This window comes from Neolamprologus multifasciatus, chromosome 15 (assembly GCF_963576455.1).
Source record: "Neolamprologus multifasciatus chromosome 15, fNeoMul1.2, whole genome shotgun sequence".
Lineage (NCBI taxonomy): Eukaryota > Metazoa > Chordata > Actinopteri > Cichliformes > Cichlidae > Neolamprologus > Neolamprologus multifasciatus.
In genome coordinates, this window is record NC_140453.1 from 26,864,580 (window position 1) to 26,884,294 (window position 19,715).

The 19,715-nt window shown below is 44.4% G+C and overlaps 1 protein-coding gene across 2 annotated transcripts; it reads left to right on the forward strand.

The window, feature by feature from the left end:
* The first annotated feature begins 141 nt into the window (after nucleotides 1-141).
* Nucleotides 142-13,991, forward strand: LOC146502273 (tumor necrosis factor alpha-induced protein 2-like). 2 transcript variants are annotated; one of them, XM_085133469.1, is made up of 3 exons: nucleotides 142-776; nucleotides 1,223-1,360; nucleotides 9,350-13,991. In XM_085133469.1, the coding sequence occupies exons 1-3, from the start codon at nucleotides 609-611 to the stop codon at nucleotides 9,530-9,532; spliced, it is 489 nt and encodes a 162-aa protein (XP_084989595.1). In that variant the 5' UTR covers nucleotides 142-608; the 3' UTR covers nucleotides 9,533-13,991. The 2 variants fall into 2 exon arrangements, with proteins under 2 accessions (XP_084989595.1, XP_084989596.1); XM_085133470.1 differs by lacking the exon at nucleotides 142-776 and adding an exon at nucleotides 786-1,146.
* The last annotated feature ends 5,724 nt before the right edge of the window (nucleotides 13,992-19,715 follow it).

Here is a 19,715-nt window from a genome sequence, read left to right on the forward strand (position 1 = left end):
GACGAGGATGGAGGCTCGGAGGCTGGACCAGACGAGGATGAAGATTCGGAGGCTGGACCAGACGAGGATGAAGATTCGGAGGCTGGACCAGACGAGGATGAAGGCTAGGAGGCTGGACCAGGCTAGGAGGCTGGACCAAGGATACTTGACATGCAGACTGGAGGAGCCAGGGATCGAACCACCAACCTTCCGATCAGTAGGTGACCTGCTCTACCTCCTGAGCTACAGCCACCCAGTGCTGAGTATTTGCATATGTGTGCATGAGGGACATACAGGACAGGCGGCAAAAAAAAAAAATCACATGACCTGGATCACATGACCTGCAGATCTGACTGATAGCACTGATAGAGAGAGTTAACCATTTTGTCTTCTTACAGCAGAGACTTGCTTATATTTAGTCATCCATTGCTTTTATTTCAGATACAGAAAATAAAGAATTATATTTCATATCTGTCCACAGGAGTTTGCCTCACATTTAAATGTTAGAGGACTCGCAGAGGAAACCAAAATAAAAAATTTATCATGATGTTACAGCCTGACTTCTTCCTACTGTTCATTTTTTAACAGTGAATCATTTTATTGTTGCTGTTTTGGCGAGCTGTGTGATCATGAGCTCTGCTGCTGACTGGTTCTCTCTGCTCGTCTTTAGGGATTACATCACCGCTGAAACAGGAAATCTGTCTCAGGAGCAGAAGCATGGCTGTCTGAATGCGCTGTCTGCCCTGAGGGATTGTGGGTACAGATATCTCACCTGTCCTCTTCACGTTAGACTGAAGGTATGAATACTGTACTGCAGTAGTAATATTCAGAAACCTGCATATTAACAGAAGTCCTTAAATCAAATCCTCCTGAAAATCCTGTCACAGAGGTTTTCAAAGTGTTATCGTGAAACATTGCATTATTCACCTGAAGCATGTTCTGATAAACGTGTTTATGCCGCTAAGAGCACTGCTCACATCTCATGGTTTGAAGATCTGACAGTTTCATGTTTACGGCGTTTATTTCTGGAAATGACAGAAGGTGTGTTGGAGTCAGCTGTGAATGCCGCGATGGCTGAATGGCTCACTTCCTCTCGTCGACTTGCTCCTGGACTCTCTGAGCCAACAACTGGTTGACCTGACTGATCTGAAACCAGTCTGCAGAGAGGTGAAATGCCTTCATACCTGTGTATCTGTCTGCACACCTGTCTGTCTGTTTGTTTGACCCCACTGTGTGTCTGCAGTTGCTCCTTTGTGACCTGCATCAGGATGTGGTCCTTAAGTATGTGAAGAGGATGATGAAGAGCAAGGAGCAGCAGACTGCCGGAGCTCAGCGGATGATTGAAGACGCCAAAAAGATCAACAGCTTCTTCTCTGAGGAGGTGAGACAGGTTCACCCTCACATAGGTGTGCTCACCACCAGGCTGTCTCAGTTAGTTCACTCTTCAGTTAGTAATACTGTGCTAGTACTGCAGTACTGTTAATGCGTTAAGGCATCTGGGAAGGATCTCAAAACTGGATTATAGATGGCATACAGTTGGTGTCATAAGCCCCGGCCTCTATTCAAAGATGGTCATTCACTCTGGACATAGATGGCTTCTTTCACTCCTCTGTCAAACCATCTGTCTTCTTGAGACCACGCCCACTCACATCCTGGGCCATTTGACCTCAGTAAGTCACATAATAGGGTGGGGCAAGGTCTCACAAAGGGTTCACCCGAAACCTTGGCTGATTGTCACCCAAACCTGTTTTCACGCCTTGGCTCGTGTGATTAGGCAGAGGATCAATAGGGGGTCCATGACCCTTTTAGGGACACTCGATGGGGCTTAAAAATCTGGGACTCCACCGTTTGCTCTTAGAACTGGAGAAGCTTCTTGGATGAAATGTCTTTAAGAAACTTAGCCTAAAGAGCTTGAAAAAAAAAAGCATCTGGACTTTAAGAAGTAAAATTATTAACAAGATAATCAACTTCTGTTGGAGTAGCGTTCAGGTAGGTATTCTGTGCTGGTACAGAAGATGATAACAGTGGGGTTAATAAATTTGGCCAGATTTCTAGAAATGAAATCTGCTCCACCAAAAGTGGGATGCATGCTGTGTCACGGTCGGACGGTCCTCCCCGGACGACCCTGCTTGTCTATGTATGTATGTGTGTGTGAGTGTGTGTGTGTTTGCTTCTCCCTCTCTCTCCCCTGTCCTCGAAGCCGTGTTTACGGAAGTGCGCGCCGTAGGGAAGGCGTGACCTGGCGACTTTCGTCATCAAAGGTCCCTTCTCGCTGTTGCAGGCCCACCAGCGTCTGATTACCTGGCCAGCTGTTGGCAATCATCCTTCTTTGCCAGTCGGAGGTATTTAACCTGGGCTTGTGGCTACAGTCCCGTGGGATTATTACTCCAAACTGGTAGAATCTTTGCGAGAAGTGTGCTTTTGTTATTTGGCTAGCGAGTTTGCTAATTGTGGATTTTGTGGATTTCCTTCTTCCTCCAGGAGAGTTGGGTGGAGAAGCAAGTTGGGGAGCACACGCACTCACGGAGCCTCTGCACGGAGCACACGGGGAGCAAAGGACGAGCACTGTTTGGAGATTGCACTTTTTTTATTGTATTGTTGGACTTACCTGTTTTTCTCACTGTAAATAAACGCACTGTCTTGCTGTGGAAGAGAACCGCGCCTGGATCCTCTTTTCCGTGACAGAATAATCCCACAACCATGGACCCAGCGGATTCTGCTTTACGCCAGCTGTCTCTCCAAGCGGAGGTTTTGGAGCGACACGAAGAAATGCTCAAGCATGTTTTAAAGGAACAAGCCGTGCTTTTGCAAGCCATAACTGAACTTAAAGGTATGTTGATTTCCTCACCTAATGCGGTTCCAGCTCAGCCCGTCCCCCTGCTAGATGCGGTGGCAGCCTGCCCGCTTCCCCCCACTCCTCCACCGCAGCAGCGAGAGTACTCACTCCCCGTGCTGGAGAAATTTGACAGCGAGTTGGGGGAGAGCCAGGGTTTTCTGAAGCAGTGCTTTCTTGTGCTTAAACAACAACCTCTTGTCTATGCCACAGACTCTGCTAAAATTGCTTATTTGGTGACTGGGCTTCAATGGGCACAAGCTGTATTAAGTACCCAGCCCTCTGTTTCATATGATGTTTTATTCAACAAGTTTTGCTGTGTTTTTGATAAAGGAGCTAGCTCTGACGCCACAGGTCATTGCATGTTTTCTCTGAAGCAAGGTAGGAAGAATGTTGCTGACTTTTCAGTGGAGTTCTGGATCCTGGCAGAGGAGTCGGGCTGGGAGGAGAAAGCACTGCATGGGGCCTTCCTCAACAGTCTGAGCAAGAACATTAAGCGTGAGTTGGCTACTAAAGAACTGCCAAAATCTTTGTCTGCTCTAATCAATATGTGCATTAGTCTAGACAACCACATGCAGGAGTTTAGCAGGAGGTCTGGGGATGGCCGGCAGCTTGTTGGGGGCACGGGTGCGTCAAGGGACCTCCCTTCTCTGATGTGGAGAGGCAAGGAAGAGGAGCAGCACGGGGATGAAGAGCAACCTATGCAGCTCGGCCGGGCCCAGACCCAGTAAAAGAGTTGGCCCGTCAGTAACTGCGGGGATACTGGCGGGCGCCACAACCGGTGTTTTCCCTCACCTTAGTTGCCCTGCTAAAATAATGTTTCATACTCTCACTCACTCCTGCTGCGCTCTCATTGACTCTGGTTCCAAACAAAATTTCCTGGACGAAGCGCTAGCCCAAAAGTAAGGCCTGCCTCAAGTTCCCCTCCCGGAGGTGCTCAAGGTCTCGGCCTTAAATGGCGGCCATCTAGCCTCTGTCACCCATCACACTCAGGAAATCACTCTCATTCTTTCAGAAAATCACTCCAAGACAGTTTATTGTTATTTAAAGCCCCCCACACGCCTCTGGTCCTAGGGTTTCCCTGGCTCCAACTTCACAACCCCCAAATCGACTGGGCCAAGGGCTTTGTGACTGGATGGAGTACTCGGTGCCATGAACAGTGTTTGCACGCCGCGGTCCCGGATAGTCCCGGGACCAGCTCTGTTAAAAGTTCATCACCTCCCGACCTAACCTTGGTGCCTTCCGAATACCACGACCTCGGCCAGGTATTCAGCAAAGATAAGGCTTTGACTTTGCCTCCTCACCGGCCCCACGACTGTGGGATCGACCTGCTCCCAGGCGCCCCCTTGCCTACAAGTCAGCTCTACAGCCTTTCAAAACCTGAGCGCAAAACCATGGAGCGCTACATAATGGATTCCCTGGCCGCAGGTATCATTCAACCTCACCCTTAGCAGCAGGATTCTTCTTTGTGGAGAAGAAGAATAAGACTCTGTGTCCCTATATTGATTTTCGAGGGTTGAACAAGATTACAGTTAAAAATAAATATCCTCTCCTTCTGCTTGCTTCTGCATTTGAACTGTTACAGGGGCCGGTCATGTTCACAGGGCTCTAGACTAACGTTTTGCCACGGTTGCACCACATCGCTTAACACCGCAGTTTTACATGTGCACTTTTTTTTTGGGGGGGGGGGGGGGGGGGAATTGCTGTCCATACAGACAATATTCATTTGTAAATGATTAACTAACAATCTTGTGCTTAAAGTGGTTTGGCACTCTTTGGCAATATTGTAGAAAATGTTAAACTTAATCATCATCTCGGCCTCCTCTGATGACCTGTTTCCTGCTGCCTGCTACTGAAAGGCAGTGGGGTGAGGGAACACTTGGGCAGTGCATTTATTGCAGCATATAATGTGTTTTCTGGATACGCTGTGCTTTTTCAGTGTTCAAAGATTGATGGCTCCGTGTCAGAGCACTGCCTATGAATTTCAGATGGATCAGGCCTTAACTTAACAAAAAAGTTATCAATAGTTCTTTTCATCTTTTCTCATTACCCACAGCTACATCCACTTCTGTTGGGCCTAGGCTACTCACTAGGGCTGGGTATCATCACTGATTTCTATAATCCATTTGATTACAGTTCTCAAAGTCCTGATTCAATTCAATTTTGCTTCAGACAGTCAGAAATATTATAATTCTGATCATTTATCAGTACTGATACATGTGAGACTTCATCAGAAGTGTGAACATCACAGCAGATGACTGTGAAAGTAACTGAGAATAAAACACAGAAAAACATGAAGGAGATTTTCCTGGCCTGGCTTTTTATAGCAGATAACCTTAAGAATATTCTGCAATATTCTGCAATTTTGCAGAATTTTAAAAAGTTGACATTTCTTCAGTATTGAACAGCAGAAATTAGGCTTTCTTGTCCGAGGTCATTAAGTAAAAAAAAGACAGCGGCCAACAACTCTATAAACAATGCTAGACTGGTGGGTAATAAGCGAATGAATAACGCAGAAAACAGATTTGAGATGGGAAACTGTTCTTGAAGTACACAGAGTGAGAGAGAGAGTGAGCTGTGCATGAAGTGTGATTTTTATTGTGGTGGAAGCAAAATAGCAAAAGTAAGAGGTAATTCATGACGCCAATTATCAAATGTAAAGCGTAGTTTGCTGCTTCTTTTGCTGCTGGCTCGGTGAATTTTGGTTGGAGAGAGACAAAAGCAGCTCAGAATCTAGCACAAAAAGACGTAAACACAGAGCGGACCCGACGCATCAGAATCGGTGAGCTCTGACAGTGTGTCCGTCTACAGGCCATCGGGTGAGAAAGCCAAGAAAGAGAAAGCTGATTCTCATGCATCTGGTCCGCTCTGTGTTTACGTCTTTGTGTGGAGTCCATTTACCTGCTCTTATTTACTGTTTGGTGGTTGTTGAAAAAGTTTTGTGAGCTTTAATCTGAGAATCTGGCATTTCTGGCAAAACACAGTTATATTTAAAAGTCGATCTAGGATTTAATGAATCGATATCACTTTATTCAAGCTACTCACCTCTCTCTATCCACCTGTGCTTTCAACTGGACCACGGCCAATCAGAGAGGTCCCGCCCCTGACTATCTCTGATTGGTTTAGTCCACGATAGGGGCATAATGTGTGTCTGTAGTTGACCCCACGGAAAGTTACAGAGATTTTTTTTTTTTTTTGGTCACCCGAACAGTTGGTCACACTGGTGTGACCAAAGTTTTTTTTTTAGTCGCACCATTGAAACATTTGGTCACATTTGCGACCAAATTAGTCACACTCTAGAGCCCTGGTTCACCAAACTGGAACGCCTATCATCTGGTACGCATTCGCATAGGTGACAAATGGAAGACACCTTTCAACACTTACCTTCGAATACTTAGTAATGCCTTTCAGTCTTACTAATGCCCCTGTTGTCTTCCAGGCCCTTATCAATGATGTGCTCAGAGACTTTATTAACCATCTTGTTTTCGTGTATCTGGATGACATTCTGATCTTTTTCAGGACCCGGACAGTGCACATCAACCATGTACATCTGGCCCTGCGTCGCCTGTTGGAGAATCGCCTCTTTGTTAAGGCAGAAAAATGTGAGTTCCATGTTCAAACGTTGTTTTTCCTGGTATTCATTGTCCGCTCGCAAACAGGGGCATTTGCGAGCAGATGCGGCCAAGGTCAAAGCCGTAGTGGAATGGCCAATTCCCAAAACCTGCAGGGAGCTGCAGAGATTCTTAGGCTTAGCCAATTTCTACCCCCGCTTCATCTGGGATTTCAGCAAGGTAGCCCTTCCTCTAACCAACCTCACTTCTCCTAAGTTGTCTTTCCAGTGGTGTCCCGCAGCCCAGCAAGCGCTCAATCGGCTCAAGCACCTGTTCTCTTCAGCTCTGGTCCTTGTCCAGGTGTACCTCAGCTGGCCTCTTTATCGTGGAGGTGGACACGTCCGACTCTCCCAACTGATCAAGTTGGCTCTCAAGGAATGGCAGCATTGGTTGGAGGGCAGTGAGCAGCCTTTCGTGGTGTGGACAAACCATAAAAATCTGGCATACCTCCAGGCAGCCAAGCGCCTCAACGCCCAACAAGCCAGGTGGGTCTTTGTGGCGAGAATAAGGCACGGCGGGTCCAGGGATCAGCGTTTTGAGCCATTTTATGGAGTTACATCTCACCACACACCACAACCCCCCACACACCTGAGTCCCCGTGTTTTAACCTGGCTGGCGTGATTGCGGATGCCGTGCAGGTGCGTCCGCCCTCCCTGCACGCCCCGCAGACCACGCCCCACCACAGTCTTGTTTTTCACACATTTTCACTTCTCCATTACCTACAGGCTCAAGGAACACTAAGCCTGACGCGTTGTCGCGCGAATTCACACCGGAGACCGACGAGGATGAAAGGGAGAAACCCGTCCTGCCCCCCACCTGCATTGTGGGCGCGCTAACCTGGGAGATCGAAAAGGTGATCAGGGACGCCCAGCGACAGGAACCTGACCCTGGCACTGGTCCGAAGGGAAAACTGTATGTTCCGACAGCGGCACAAAGTCAGGTCATTCACTGGGCACACACCGCCAAGTTCGCATGCCACCCAGGTAAATATCGTACTATTTCCCTCCTTCAACGTTTGTTTTGGTGGCCCTCTCTCATTCTTGATGTCCAGAACTATGTTTCGGTTTGCCCAGTGTGCGACCTCCAACTCACCTGCCTCTGGCCTCCTGCGGCCGTTGCCCACTCCTAAACGCACGTGGTCGCACATCGCCCTGGATTTCGTCACCGCTTGCCTCCCTCTTCAGGTAACACCACCATTCTAACCATTATTGACCGTTTTTCCAAGGCCGCCCACTTCATCGCTCTGCCCAAGCTTCCTTCTGCCCTGGAGCCCCCAGCTTGTCCTCCAGGTTCCATCCCCAACCTAATGGTCAGACTGAAAATACAAACCAAGAAATGGAGACCACGTTGCGCTGCGTCGCTTCATCTAACCAGTCGACCTGGAGCGACCAATTGGCCTGGGTGGAGTACACCCACAACGCGAGCACCTCAACGGCAACCGGACTCTCACCCTTTGAGGCATCGCTGGGGTACCAACCTCCCCTCCTCTCTAGCTCTGAGGGAGAGTTGGCAGTTCCCTCTGTAAAGCACCACCTGAGACGCTATCGTCGGGTCTGGCGGGCCACCCGAGCAGCGCTCCTGAGAACAGCCGAGTGTAACAAGGCACTGGCGGATCGCTGTCGCACCCCCGCCCCAGACTACCAGGTCGGCCAGCAGGTGTGGCTCTCCAGCAGACACATTCCCCTTCGGACTGGGTCCAAGAAACTGGCCCCTCAGTCTCTGGGCCCCTTCTCTATCCAGGAGGTCCTGAACCCGGTGACGGTCCAGTTGGCCCTGCCGCCCGCTATGAAGGTACATAACGTCTTCCATGTTTCTCAGATAAGGCCCGTACAAACCAGCCGTTTATGCCTGCCCTCCGGGTTATCGACAGCACCCCGCCATACTCCATTACTCGTATAATGGATTCCAGGCGTCGCGGTAGGGGCTTTCAGTTTTTGGTGTATTGGGAAGGGTACGGTCCGGAAGAATGTTCTTGGGTGCCTCGATAATCACATGATGAAAGAATTCGGCTGCAGGCATCCAGACAAGTACAGCAGGTCTCCCGGAGGCTCCCGTTAGAGGGGGGGAACTGTCACGGTCGGACGGTCCTCCCCGGACGACCCTGCTTGTCTATGTATGTATGTGTGTGTGAGTGTGTGTGTGTTTGCTTCTCCCTCTCTCTCCCCTGTCCTCGAAGCTGTGTTTACGGAAGTGCGCGCTATAGGGAAGGCGTGGCCTGGTGACTTTCATCATTGAAAGTCCCTTCTCGCTGTCACAGGCCCACCTGCGTCTGATTACCTGTTGGCAATCATCCTTCTTTGCCAGTCGGAGGTATTTAACCTGGGCTCGTGGCAACAGTCGATGTGGGATTATTACTCCAAACTGGTAGAGTATTTGCGAGAAGTGTGCTTTTGTTATTCGGCTAGCGAGTTTGCTAATTGTGGATTTTGTGGATTTCCTTCTTCCTCCAGGAGAGTTGGGTGGAGAATCGAGTTGGGGAGCACACACACACTCAAGGAGCCTCTGCACGGAGCACACGGGGAGCAAAGGATGATCCCTGTTTGGAGATTGCACTTTTGTATTGTATTGTTGGACTTACCTGTTTTTCTCACTGTAAATAAACGCACTGTCTTGCTGCTGAATAGAACCGCGCCTGGATCCTCTTTTCCGTGACATGCTGTCCCCAAAAAGTTTCCCAATTATCTCTAAAGGCCATATCGTTTTTTGGACAGGTCTACTGTGAACATCACTGGATCAGAATAATTCATTTATGTGCAGAACAGATAAAGTAGGAGGATACATTGGTGTAACAAGGACAAACAAAAAGGAAGCCACTGGATTGTTGAGTAAGGACAATGAGAGATGTCGTGCATACTGTGACATTTAGAGTCAAGGCAGTTTTTTCTTGCAGTACTGAGAGAACTGACAGTGCATTGTTTTACCTCAGGGCTGCAGCAAGGCCTCGTGGCTCTGCGAGATAGTATGCAAACTTGCAGAGATCCTCCAGCTGCAGGATCCTGCCAGCATTCAGCTGGAACTCGTCACTCTGGCCCGGAACTTCCCCGACCTCAGGTACAACACAATTCATCAAAATACACATTTAAGTATGTCACAAAGCACTTCAGACTAGGGATGGGTATCGTTTAGGTTTTATCCGATACCGGTGCCAAACTTGTACTTCTGAAACGGTGCCGGTGCTCAAACCGGTGCGTAAAGAATGGAGAACACAAACTTTGTCCAAAAACCTCTCATGTTTAGCTGGTTTTTTTTGTAAAGAAATAACAATGTTAGCCTTTTCTGCAGCTATAGGGCATATATGGTATCACTCTTGGCTGGAAGAAGTGCTTAAACAATGGAAAAAACACAAACTCTATCCAAAAACCTCTCATGTTTAGCTGTTTTCCACTTTCTTTGGTCATTTTAGCCTTTTTGGCCAGGGTGAAGGGAGCATCTGACATCAAACAAGAAGATGGCTGCATGTAACTACGACGGTGTTTGCTAGTTCACCTTATATGCATTAATTTAATAACGTGGTTAGTGTACTCAACGTAAATTACACACGAACAACATTAAGCTACTCACGCAGAGAAGAATGGCTGCTGCTGCCATCATCATCCGTCATCATTTTTGCTACACTGGCAGGGCTAGGGGCCAGGACTCTCCTCTTCGGGTTCTTGGGGGATGTTGCTAACTCGGTGCATTTCTCGGCTTTTAAAAAAAAACGCTATGTGTCACCAGATTGGTCGTCAGATTCAGGTACCCATCCCTACTTCAGACTACTTTAAAGTATCTCAAAGTATGTCTGAAAATACTTTAAAGTACTTTGTAATTTGAAAGTACTTTGACATCGTTAACAGGCAGATTCTTCCTGTTAGCAAACGGTGAAATGATGACAAACGCTGATTTGTTCTAGTGATTATAGTACTCAGAAGATGTTGAGCTGAACGTGATGTTTGACTGGTTCATTGTGTTGTGTCTGAGTCCCTACTCATTCAGACTGTCACTCATCTAATCAGGCGGCTGCTGGTGATGTCACCTGGTTAACATTCGGGTCATGTTGTTTCATGTTCTTTCCTGATGAATGAAGCTGAGTGGAAGAAAACAACTGAGCGAGCAGCCAAAGCTTTCTTCACTCATTTGTCCAAACACAGAGATTATAAAAACCAAGTCCGTCGACACGTTTAATGAAATAACGAGGAGCAGGGAGCATAAGATGAGGATTAGAACCATCAATAGAGCTTTCAATGCGGGGTTCAGTTTCCCTGCTTTAATCTTTGATCCGGTGGGAGGTCCTGCTGGGTCCCCTTCATGCTCACAGCTTATGTAAGGCCTCAGCCTGCAGACCTTCCTCTGAGTCTGCACACATCACGCTGGCCGAGTTTCCCCTGATCCATCACACCGGCTCCCTCCCCGTCCTTTGTGATCCCCACATCAGGGCAGAGCAGCAGTAATTTGTGCATGAAATTAGAAATTAGAGTTATTTAGTAAACATCAGATGAAACATTCATCTCTGTATCAGGACTTTATCTGTCATCCACTGTGATCACTTTCTGTTCTCTTTCATTTCTACAACACTGTGAAAATAAAACCTCAGTGACTGAAAACAGCAGACAGTAAATAAAAGACAGAATTTAATGAAAGCTGGAGCTCTGCCTTCTTGCTCTGTTAGTACAGTAACCTCACAGGAGCCATGTTATTGGTCAAGAGATGATGAGAAAGCTCCAACAGCACAAACACGGTCCAGAGGAGAGCGTAAAAACCTGTCAGTCTTAAATGAAGATAGGGTAAAAGGTTACAGTGCTACAGTATTACAGTGAGTGACCACTAGGGAGTCAGAGTTTAGGCTTAGTGTCAGATTATGTTTTCTAACTTTGCTTAATATTTAATGAAGCTTTGTTGAGTTCACCTTCAGCTCACTGACACCTGACAACTAACAGACAGGCGTCCTGTGCTCACCTGTGCTGCCTCCCTGCAGTCGTGCTGTGCATTAGGAGTGTTACTCAAACTCTGACTCTCTGACTTTGACCCTCTGTGGGAGAATCACCTGGTTCCCATGTCAGATGGTGGGTGCAACTAGGTGGGGTTCATGTATCACATTTGTGTAACACGAGTGGAAAAATACTGACTGCCTGACTAGGCTTCCTCTGCTTTATTCCTCTGAACTGTATTTAGGCTTAAAGTTTGCATTATTAGGGGCGTGGCGCGTGACTGACAGGTGGATGGCGACAGAGGTGACTGTAACTGCTAGTTGTCTGCTAGCTTCACCTGAACTGGACCTCTGGACCATGTTTGTGCTGTTGGAGCCTTTTGTCATTTTTAATAACATCATGTGACCAATAATACGGCTGCTGTGAGGTTATTGTGCTAACAGACTGTCCAGGAAGGCTGAGGTCCAGATTTTGCATTTTATTTGGATGTTACTGATTAGTAGGTATCTGTGTCTGTGATGTAAACATGCTACCTAGCATTAGCTAATGCTCCACCAGGTTAACCCTCCACCCTCTTGTCCAATTACGATGACTTCCTGTAACACAAACCAACATGGCGGTTCTAATTCATTATTAATGTGCTGAACCTTCAACACATTAACAATTATAAGGTGTGTCTGCTGAAGTGTTCTTAATGTGTCATTGAGTGGCAAGATGGCGCCTGTGTTTGGCTTTGCCACTGCTGCAGTTTGCTGGAAGCAACGATGTAGTTTTTCATTGTCGTCAATCGTCATTTGTAATGTTATTTTTGCTCTTTTGTGTTCTGACTTTGCTTCTGCTGCTTTAATTTGTGATCGGGATACACTGTTAAACATTAAAAATTAAATGGAGAGCTACTGTGACAGCTGGGACAGCTACAGAAAAAACTTTTCCTCATCCTCTGGTGTGTTCCTTACCTGAGTGCGCGCTACTGTGCACAACCCACAGGACTCTCACCCCTAAGAGACAGAAAGGGGGAATGAGGCTCAGCATCCAGGTGAAGCCGGAGGCTAGCTTCTTGTCTGTGGGGAGACTCCAGGGTGCCTGAAACCAGTTCCTCTCCTGACATTTGGTTGGGATGTTACCCTGCTGCCTGGGACCTGGGCCCCATGGCTCAAAAGCAGTATGCTCACCCTGTGTCTGTCATCCGTTTTCCTTTTTGCTGGTGACAGCTATGTCCATTCATCGATCACTGTTTCCCCCAGCTCTGGTGTCGCAGTACCGCCCGGCAGGCACACAGGTGTGCATAGGTTTTTAATTCAAGTGCCGCTGCAGTCAGCTGTTGATTTCGCAGATCAACTGTCACCAACTCAGTTCGCCCTGCTTAACGTTCGTTCCATAACTAACAAATAATTTATTCTAAACAGTCTCTTTATTTAGAGTCTCTAGAGTTTATGTATCTGACTGAGACATGGCAGCAAAATAAGGTTTACGTCCACTTGAATAAAATCTGCCCGGCTGGCTGCTCCGTCATCGGAACTCTGCATCTTTTGGGATGTGGTGGAGGCCTTGCTTCTGTTTACCAGGACAGATTTATGTGCAGGCTGATGACCTTGGACTCATTTTCTTCATTTGAGTCACAGATGATGAAGGTTTGTTCTCTGAAAAACATTTATTTTATTTTAATCTATTGACCTTCTGGACCTGCTGGGGTCTTTCTAACTGAATTTAACGACCTTCTGACATCCATCATTAAATTGGAGAAGGTTGTAATAGTGGGAGATTAAAACCTTCGTATTGATGAAGCATTCTGTAACGCTGCTGCTGAGCTCATTGCTGTCACAGTGTCTTTTAACTTTAGGCAGCATGTTTCTGGCCCCACACATAGAAAGGGCCACATACTGGATCTTGTTTTCTCTCTGGGTTTAAATATACATTATGTATGTGTGGAGGATGTGCATGTGAGTGACCATAGCTACATATTTTTTAATTTGCCATTTTACTTGGATCCTTCACCTCCTCAACTAATGATCCGAAGGTGGATTATAAACCAAGATGCTGCTGGAAGGTTCTCTGCTATGTTTGACCCTGGCATGGGTCAAATATGGCAGAAACATTTCTAAACTCAGACTACTGGTGTCAAAGGCAGAACTTGAGATGATTATTCAAGCTTTTATTTTTTCTCATTTGGATTATTGTAATGGTCTTTTTACTTGTATCAACAAATCAGCTTTTGCTTGACTTCAGACTGTACAGAGTGCTGCGGCAAGACTTTTAACTGGCACTAACAAGAGGTCACATATTCCAGTTTTGGCTTCTCTTCATTGGTTGACAGTAAATTTTAGGTTTCATTTTAAAATTTTAGTTTTAACTTTTAGAGCTCAAAACGGTGAAGCTCCCCAGTATATCTCTGACCTGTTGAAACCTCGTGCTTGTTCCTGAGCACTTAGATCTTCTGGTCAGAAGATACTATTGCTCCCATCTACTAGATTGAAAACACGTGGGGATCGGACACAGGCACCAGGGCTGTGGAATTCTCTTCTGTTGTCATTATGCTACATAGACTCCATTGACTCTTAAAAAGCAGCTGAAGACATTTTTCTACAAACAAGCTGTTAATTACTTTTTTCCATTGTTTTGTATTATTTTTGTAATTTTGTATTTTTATTATTTAATTTTTATTTGTGGTTTTATTGTGAAGCACTGTGCTTTTTATCTATGAAAGTTGCTATATATAAATAAATTTTACTTATATACTTTTAGTTACCTCATTTATTATAGTTCGTTATTGTTTGTTGTCATTCTAGCGTTCGTTATCTTTCATTTGTTGTTGTTCTAGTTATCATGTTCGTTATCTTTGTTATCGTTCATTATCAATCGTTATCGCTTGTTATAGTTTGTTATCGTTCTAATTGTCATGTTCGTTATCTTTGTTATCTTTGTTATCGTTCGTTATCAATCATTTTGTTTCATTATCATTTATCATTCTTTATCATTCTTTTAAAATGTAGCTGAAGACATTTTTCTACAAACAAGCTATTAATTACTTTTTTCCCTTGTTTTATATTATTTTATTTATATTTGTGGTTTTATTGTGAAGCACTGTGATTTTTATCTATGAAAAGTGCCGTATAAATAAATTTTACTTTCTCACTTCTAGTTATCGCGATAACAAACAATAACGAGTTCGTCCGTTATTGTTTGTTATTATTCTAGTTATCGTGTTTCATTATCATTTGTTACTGTTCTACTTGCGTGTTTGTTATAGTTCGTTATCACTCTAGTTGTTGTGTTCGTTATGTCTCATTAGTGTTCGTTATCTTTGTTATCATTCTTTCGAATGGCCTTCGAATTATTGTGTTTGTTGTCTTTATCATCGTTCGTTATCATTCATTTTCTTTCGTTATCATTTGTTATCGTTTGTCATTGTTTGTTATAGTTCTAGTTATTGCGTTTGTTATCATTCGAGTTATGTGTTTGTTATCTTTCGTTAGTGTTTGTTATCTTTATTATCATTGTTATCGTTCTGGTTATTGCTTTCATTATCATTCATTATCATTCGCTATCTTTTTTATTGTTCGGTATCATTTATTTTCTTTCATTGTTGTTCGTTATTATTTGTTGTCATTCTTTTTTTTTCATTATTGTTGATTATCATTGATTATCATTCATTATTGTTCTAGTTATCGTGTTCGTTATCATTCGTTATCACCTGTTATCGTGTCTGGCATGACTCTAACCCTAACAATGCCTCTCACAGCTGACTGCTGTAACCCTGTGTGTCTGTGTCTCTTTCTTAGCGGCGCGCATGTCTCAGCTCTCCTGTCTCTTAAAATTGGCCTCTCAGCTGCTGACACTCGCTCTATCAGACACAGTGTGGAGGAGAATCACCACGGTGACGTCTCCACCAATTACAGTCCTCCGTTCTTCTCCAAGGTCAAAGTCAAATGGATTGACAACAAGATGAATCAGATGGGACTGTAGGTATAACCGCATGATGTTAGTAGTTCAGGATGTGAGCAGTGTTTCCTGTATGCTAGCCTTCTATTTCATCCTAATGCAAACAAGTATTTTGTTGTGAAAGGTGCTGCTGGAGCCCATGATGAAGGACAGAGCAGCAAACACAACGGCTATGTCCAAATTCAGGGGCAGCATGTTTTGAAGGACCCAACCTAACCAGTCCATGTAGGGCGGGTCCTTTGAAAGCTCATCTCACACTTCTGTTTGATATTTATTCAGCTGTGTGTAAACTATAACTTTAATCTCAGCCAAACCAATTTACTCAAGAACAAATAAAACACTGAAAAAAAAACCCAATAACATTCTAATTTATCTATTTGACTATTTGAAGACCGCGGGGGTCTGAAAACGATTTGCCGGGAGTCCGGTGTTCTCTCTGGCTCTAGTGAGCCTTAACCTCCCAGTCAGCTATCGAGCTGGTGGGTAGCAGACGTCTCCGAAAACATCGGAGCACTTTTGCAAATATGTGATGTCTTGATAAATTGAGCATGTATTTGAAGTTTACACAGGTACATTCTCACCTGAAAATATCTTAAAAATGTATTTTGTGACCAAGAAAGAGTAATATTAAAACTAAGTAGCTGCTGCCATTGTTAGAAACTGGAATTGGTTAGGCTGCACTATGATTTCTGGGATAGGGTGTGCCACGAAGGATACCCAACCCATCTTTCAAATCTGGGGAAAAGGAGGATGCATTTGTTGCCGCATTTGGAAGAGTCTTCGAATTTGGACAGCCTTCGTCATGTCACTGTGACGTAATTGCCTACAAATGCGGCATTCGAAGCATGCTGCCCCTTAATTTGGACGCACCATATATCATTACAAATTCTCAAGAGCTGTGCAGCGGGGCTCTGCTTTATTCTGATTGGCTGGTTTCTGGAAGCCTGCAGAGGAGAAGACAGAAATCTGTGAGTGGACTCTAATGTCCAACAGGTAATAATAATAATAACAATAATACATTTTATTTGAAAGCGCCTTTCAGAACACTCAAGGACACTGTACAAGGTAGAATAATAAAAGCAACATAAAAGCAAACAGTTTACACAATCATAAAAGCATAAGACATAAAACAAATTTAAAATAGCAGAGTGGAGAGGTTATGTGGGATAACCTATTTTGAACAAGTGAGTTTTGAGTTGGGACTTAAAGAGAGAGAAGGAAGAGAGATAGGGGATTCCAGAGTCGAAGAGCAGAGCAGCTGAAAGCCCTGCTCCTCATGGTGGCAAGATGGTGGGAGGGGACAGAGAGAGAAAGGGAAGAAGAGGATCTAAGACACTGAGATGGGGCGGTGATCCGAACCAGATCAGAGAGATATGGAGGAGAGAGATGATGAATAGCCTTAAATGTATACAAGAGTATTTTGAAATTGATACGGTATTTGACTGGGAGCCAATGAAGCTGCTGCAGGACAGGAGTGATGTGGTGGGTAGAACGGGTCCTGGTGATAATACGGGCAGCAGAATTCTGGACGCGTTGGAGCTTGTGGATGGATTTTTGAGTAAGACCAAAAAGAAGTGAATAACAATAATCAATCCGAGAAGTAACAAGGCTATGGACAAGAATGACAGTGGCATGTGGGGTGAGAAAAGGTCGGAGACGATTAATGTTGCGCAATTGAAAACATGCAGATCGACTAACATTATTAATGTGTGAATTGAAAGATAGAGTACTGTCAAGGATGACACCGAAGCTTTTCACAGAGGAAGCAATGAAGACCGGCGAGTTATTGATAGTAACAGAGAAACTGTTGGTTCTGGATAATGTTGATTTAGTGCCTACCAAGAGAAGCTCGGATTTATTACTATCGAGTTTGAGAAAATTAGAAGAGAACCATGAATTTAGTCCGGCTAAACAAATGGTGAGGGAGGATGGGGGAAGAGCAGAATCAGGTTTAGTGGACAGATAAAGCTGGGTGTCATCGGCATAACAGTGAAACTGAATATTGTATTTACAAAAAATGTGTCCGAGCGGTAGAAAGTAGATAATGAAAAGAAGGGGCCCCAGGATAGATCCCTGGGGCACGCCAGTGGTCGGAGGAAAGGGCTGAGAAGTAAAGGATTTGAATAAACTGAGTGCGATCAGTCAGGTACGATTTAATCCAGACTAGTGGAGTATGGGAGAGACTGATGGAGCTACTGAGAAGAATGGAGTCCATTCTTCTCAGTGAGAAATAGTGTCAAAAGCAGCGCTCAGATCGAGGAGAATAAGGATGGAAAGTAAACTGGAGTCAGCTGCTATAAGAAGATCACTGGTTATTTTAAGTGCTGTTTCGATGCTATGGGAGGAGCAAAAACCAGACTGGAACTGTTCATACAGATTATTATTAGTTAAATGTGAGTGGAGTTGTGTGGCAACTATTTTTTCAAGAATTTTTGAAAGGAACGGTAGATTGGAAATAGGCCAAAAATTCTCAAAATTACTGGGATCTAGACCAGTTTTTTTCAATATTGGGGTGATGGCAGCAATTTTGAGGGAAGCAGGAACAGTTCCAGTGGTAAGTGAAGAATAGATTATGGCAGATATTAGGGGAAGCAAAGAAGGTAGACATGCCTTAACCAAAACTATAGGAATGGGATCTAGATGACAAGTAGAACGTTTTGACTTACAGATGAGATCTGAGATATCAGTAACCGAGGGGAGCTGGAAAGCAGAAAAACAGTGTGATGGGAGAGGAATTACAAAGGAAGAGCTAAATGGAACATCGGAAACCAGGTCATGGTGTATTTTGTGAATGGTGTGCTCACCTGCCACATAAAGAATGGCAGGAATGATTTCCTGAAGCATCGGCACTAAATACGTCTGAGGAGGCGTTATGTTTGTCCCACACACAGACACATAAACAGGGACACGCACACGCACACACACACACACACACACATACACACACACACACAAAGTCATTTTCATATCCTAGTGAGGACATCTAAAAACATGTACATGACACATGTAGGATCAGAAACATTCCAAAAATCAGCCAATCAGAAGAAGAAATGCTCTTCTGCAGTCTGATGTCCTCTGGGCCTCGTTCACATGGCCTAGCTCCTCTTCCTCTGACCGGCTTCCAGCAGTGATGTTTGTCAGTGACGCTGTTCAGAGCTTTGCTGCTTTAATCACCTGAACGCAGCAAGCTCGAGCTGATGTTTGACGAGCTCGAATATGAAGCTGCTAGAAATCAGTGCAGAAACTGGTCGATATCTTCATCTCCTTCATGTTCACCACCGCCTGCTCTGCACCACACTGCCAGGCACTAACTTCAGCTTATTTGCAAGATGTTGATATACTGACTTATGACATACTGAGGATATTATTAACAGTAACAGAAATACGTTAATATTAATAGTAATATATGAGAAATTATAGTATTTCAGAGGAGACAGTACTGATGTATTCTGGTCTAAAGACTTCCTGTATTTGAGTATTTAATTATCCTTTTTCCTGAAGTGTTCATGTACTCACTTCCTCTTAAACGTCCTCTATTTACAGAAACTACATTTCCTGCATCCATTTCAAAATAAAACCATTCTTATGTTTCAGTAGTAGAGATGCTTTGTTTCTCTTATTGTGAAACATTCTTTGGGACACAATTTTTGGGGTTTAGGAATCATTGAGCAGGTGAACATCTGTTTAGCTGGTAACATTTACTGGTTTAAACATGAGAGCAGAGGAATCTGCTGGGTCTGACTGGGAGAGAGGAAGATGACACTCAGACAAATATTTATTCATTCAGTCCAGTATTTAATCATGTTTAATAATACTCCAGTAAAAGTGGAAGTACTGGCTCTGAAATGTATTCAAAATATGAAAGAAAAAGTGTCTTCTTGGAGGACGTTTCTACCTGCTGTTTTATCCAAATCTAACTGAACTCTGTGCTATATTAATGTAATAAAATAATAATAGTAGATGGAAATACAAATCTTATTTCAGTCTAAATTTAAATTTTAATATTTAATTTTAATAAATGAACTCAACTTGAATCTGTTAACATGAACAGAACATGAGCAGAGAAAAGGGAAAATAAAAAATATTTCTATTTTCTGTTGCCTCCATTGTAGAAGGGTGACTTTACCTCTAAACAGTAAAATGTGCACAGTCAGGGGTTACAGTGGATTCAGCAGGTGGCGGGGGGGGGGGGGGGGGGGGGGTTGTAATGTCTGGTGTGAGGGAAATAATCATAACTAACAGTAATTTCTATTGACAGCTTCACTAGATTTTCTTAATGTACAGGCTGTGATCAGCTGACCTGCTGCTCTTTGTGGATGTACACAACTTAAGTTAGCAGATGTTCCCTGAGTTGTCCTGGCTGATTTCATCCTCTACACTGGCAGTACACTGTTTGTGCTGTCTTTATATTAGACACTATACAACCATCATCAGCTAAAATTCATA

Bases quoted from the DNA above. Each gene is read 5' to 3' on its own strand.
- LOC146502273 (XM_085133469.1), top strand. From the start codon at position 609: ATGAGCTCTGCTGCTGACTGGTTCTCTCTGCTCGTCTTTAGGGATTAC. The intron at 777-1,222 runs GTATGAATACTG...GTGTGTCTGCAG, and splicing joins CTCTTCACGTTAGACTGAAG to TTGCTCCTTTGTGACCTGCA. The intron at 1,361-9,349 runs GTGAGACAGGTT...GTTTTACCTCAG, and splicing joins ACAGCTTCTTCTCTGAGGAG to GGCTGCAGCAAGGCCTCGTG.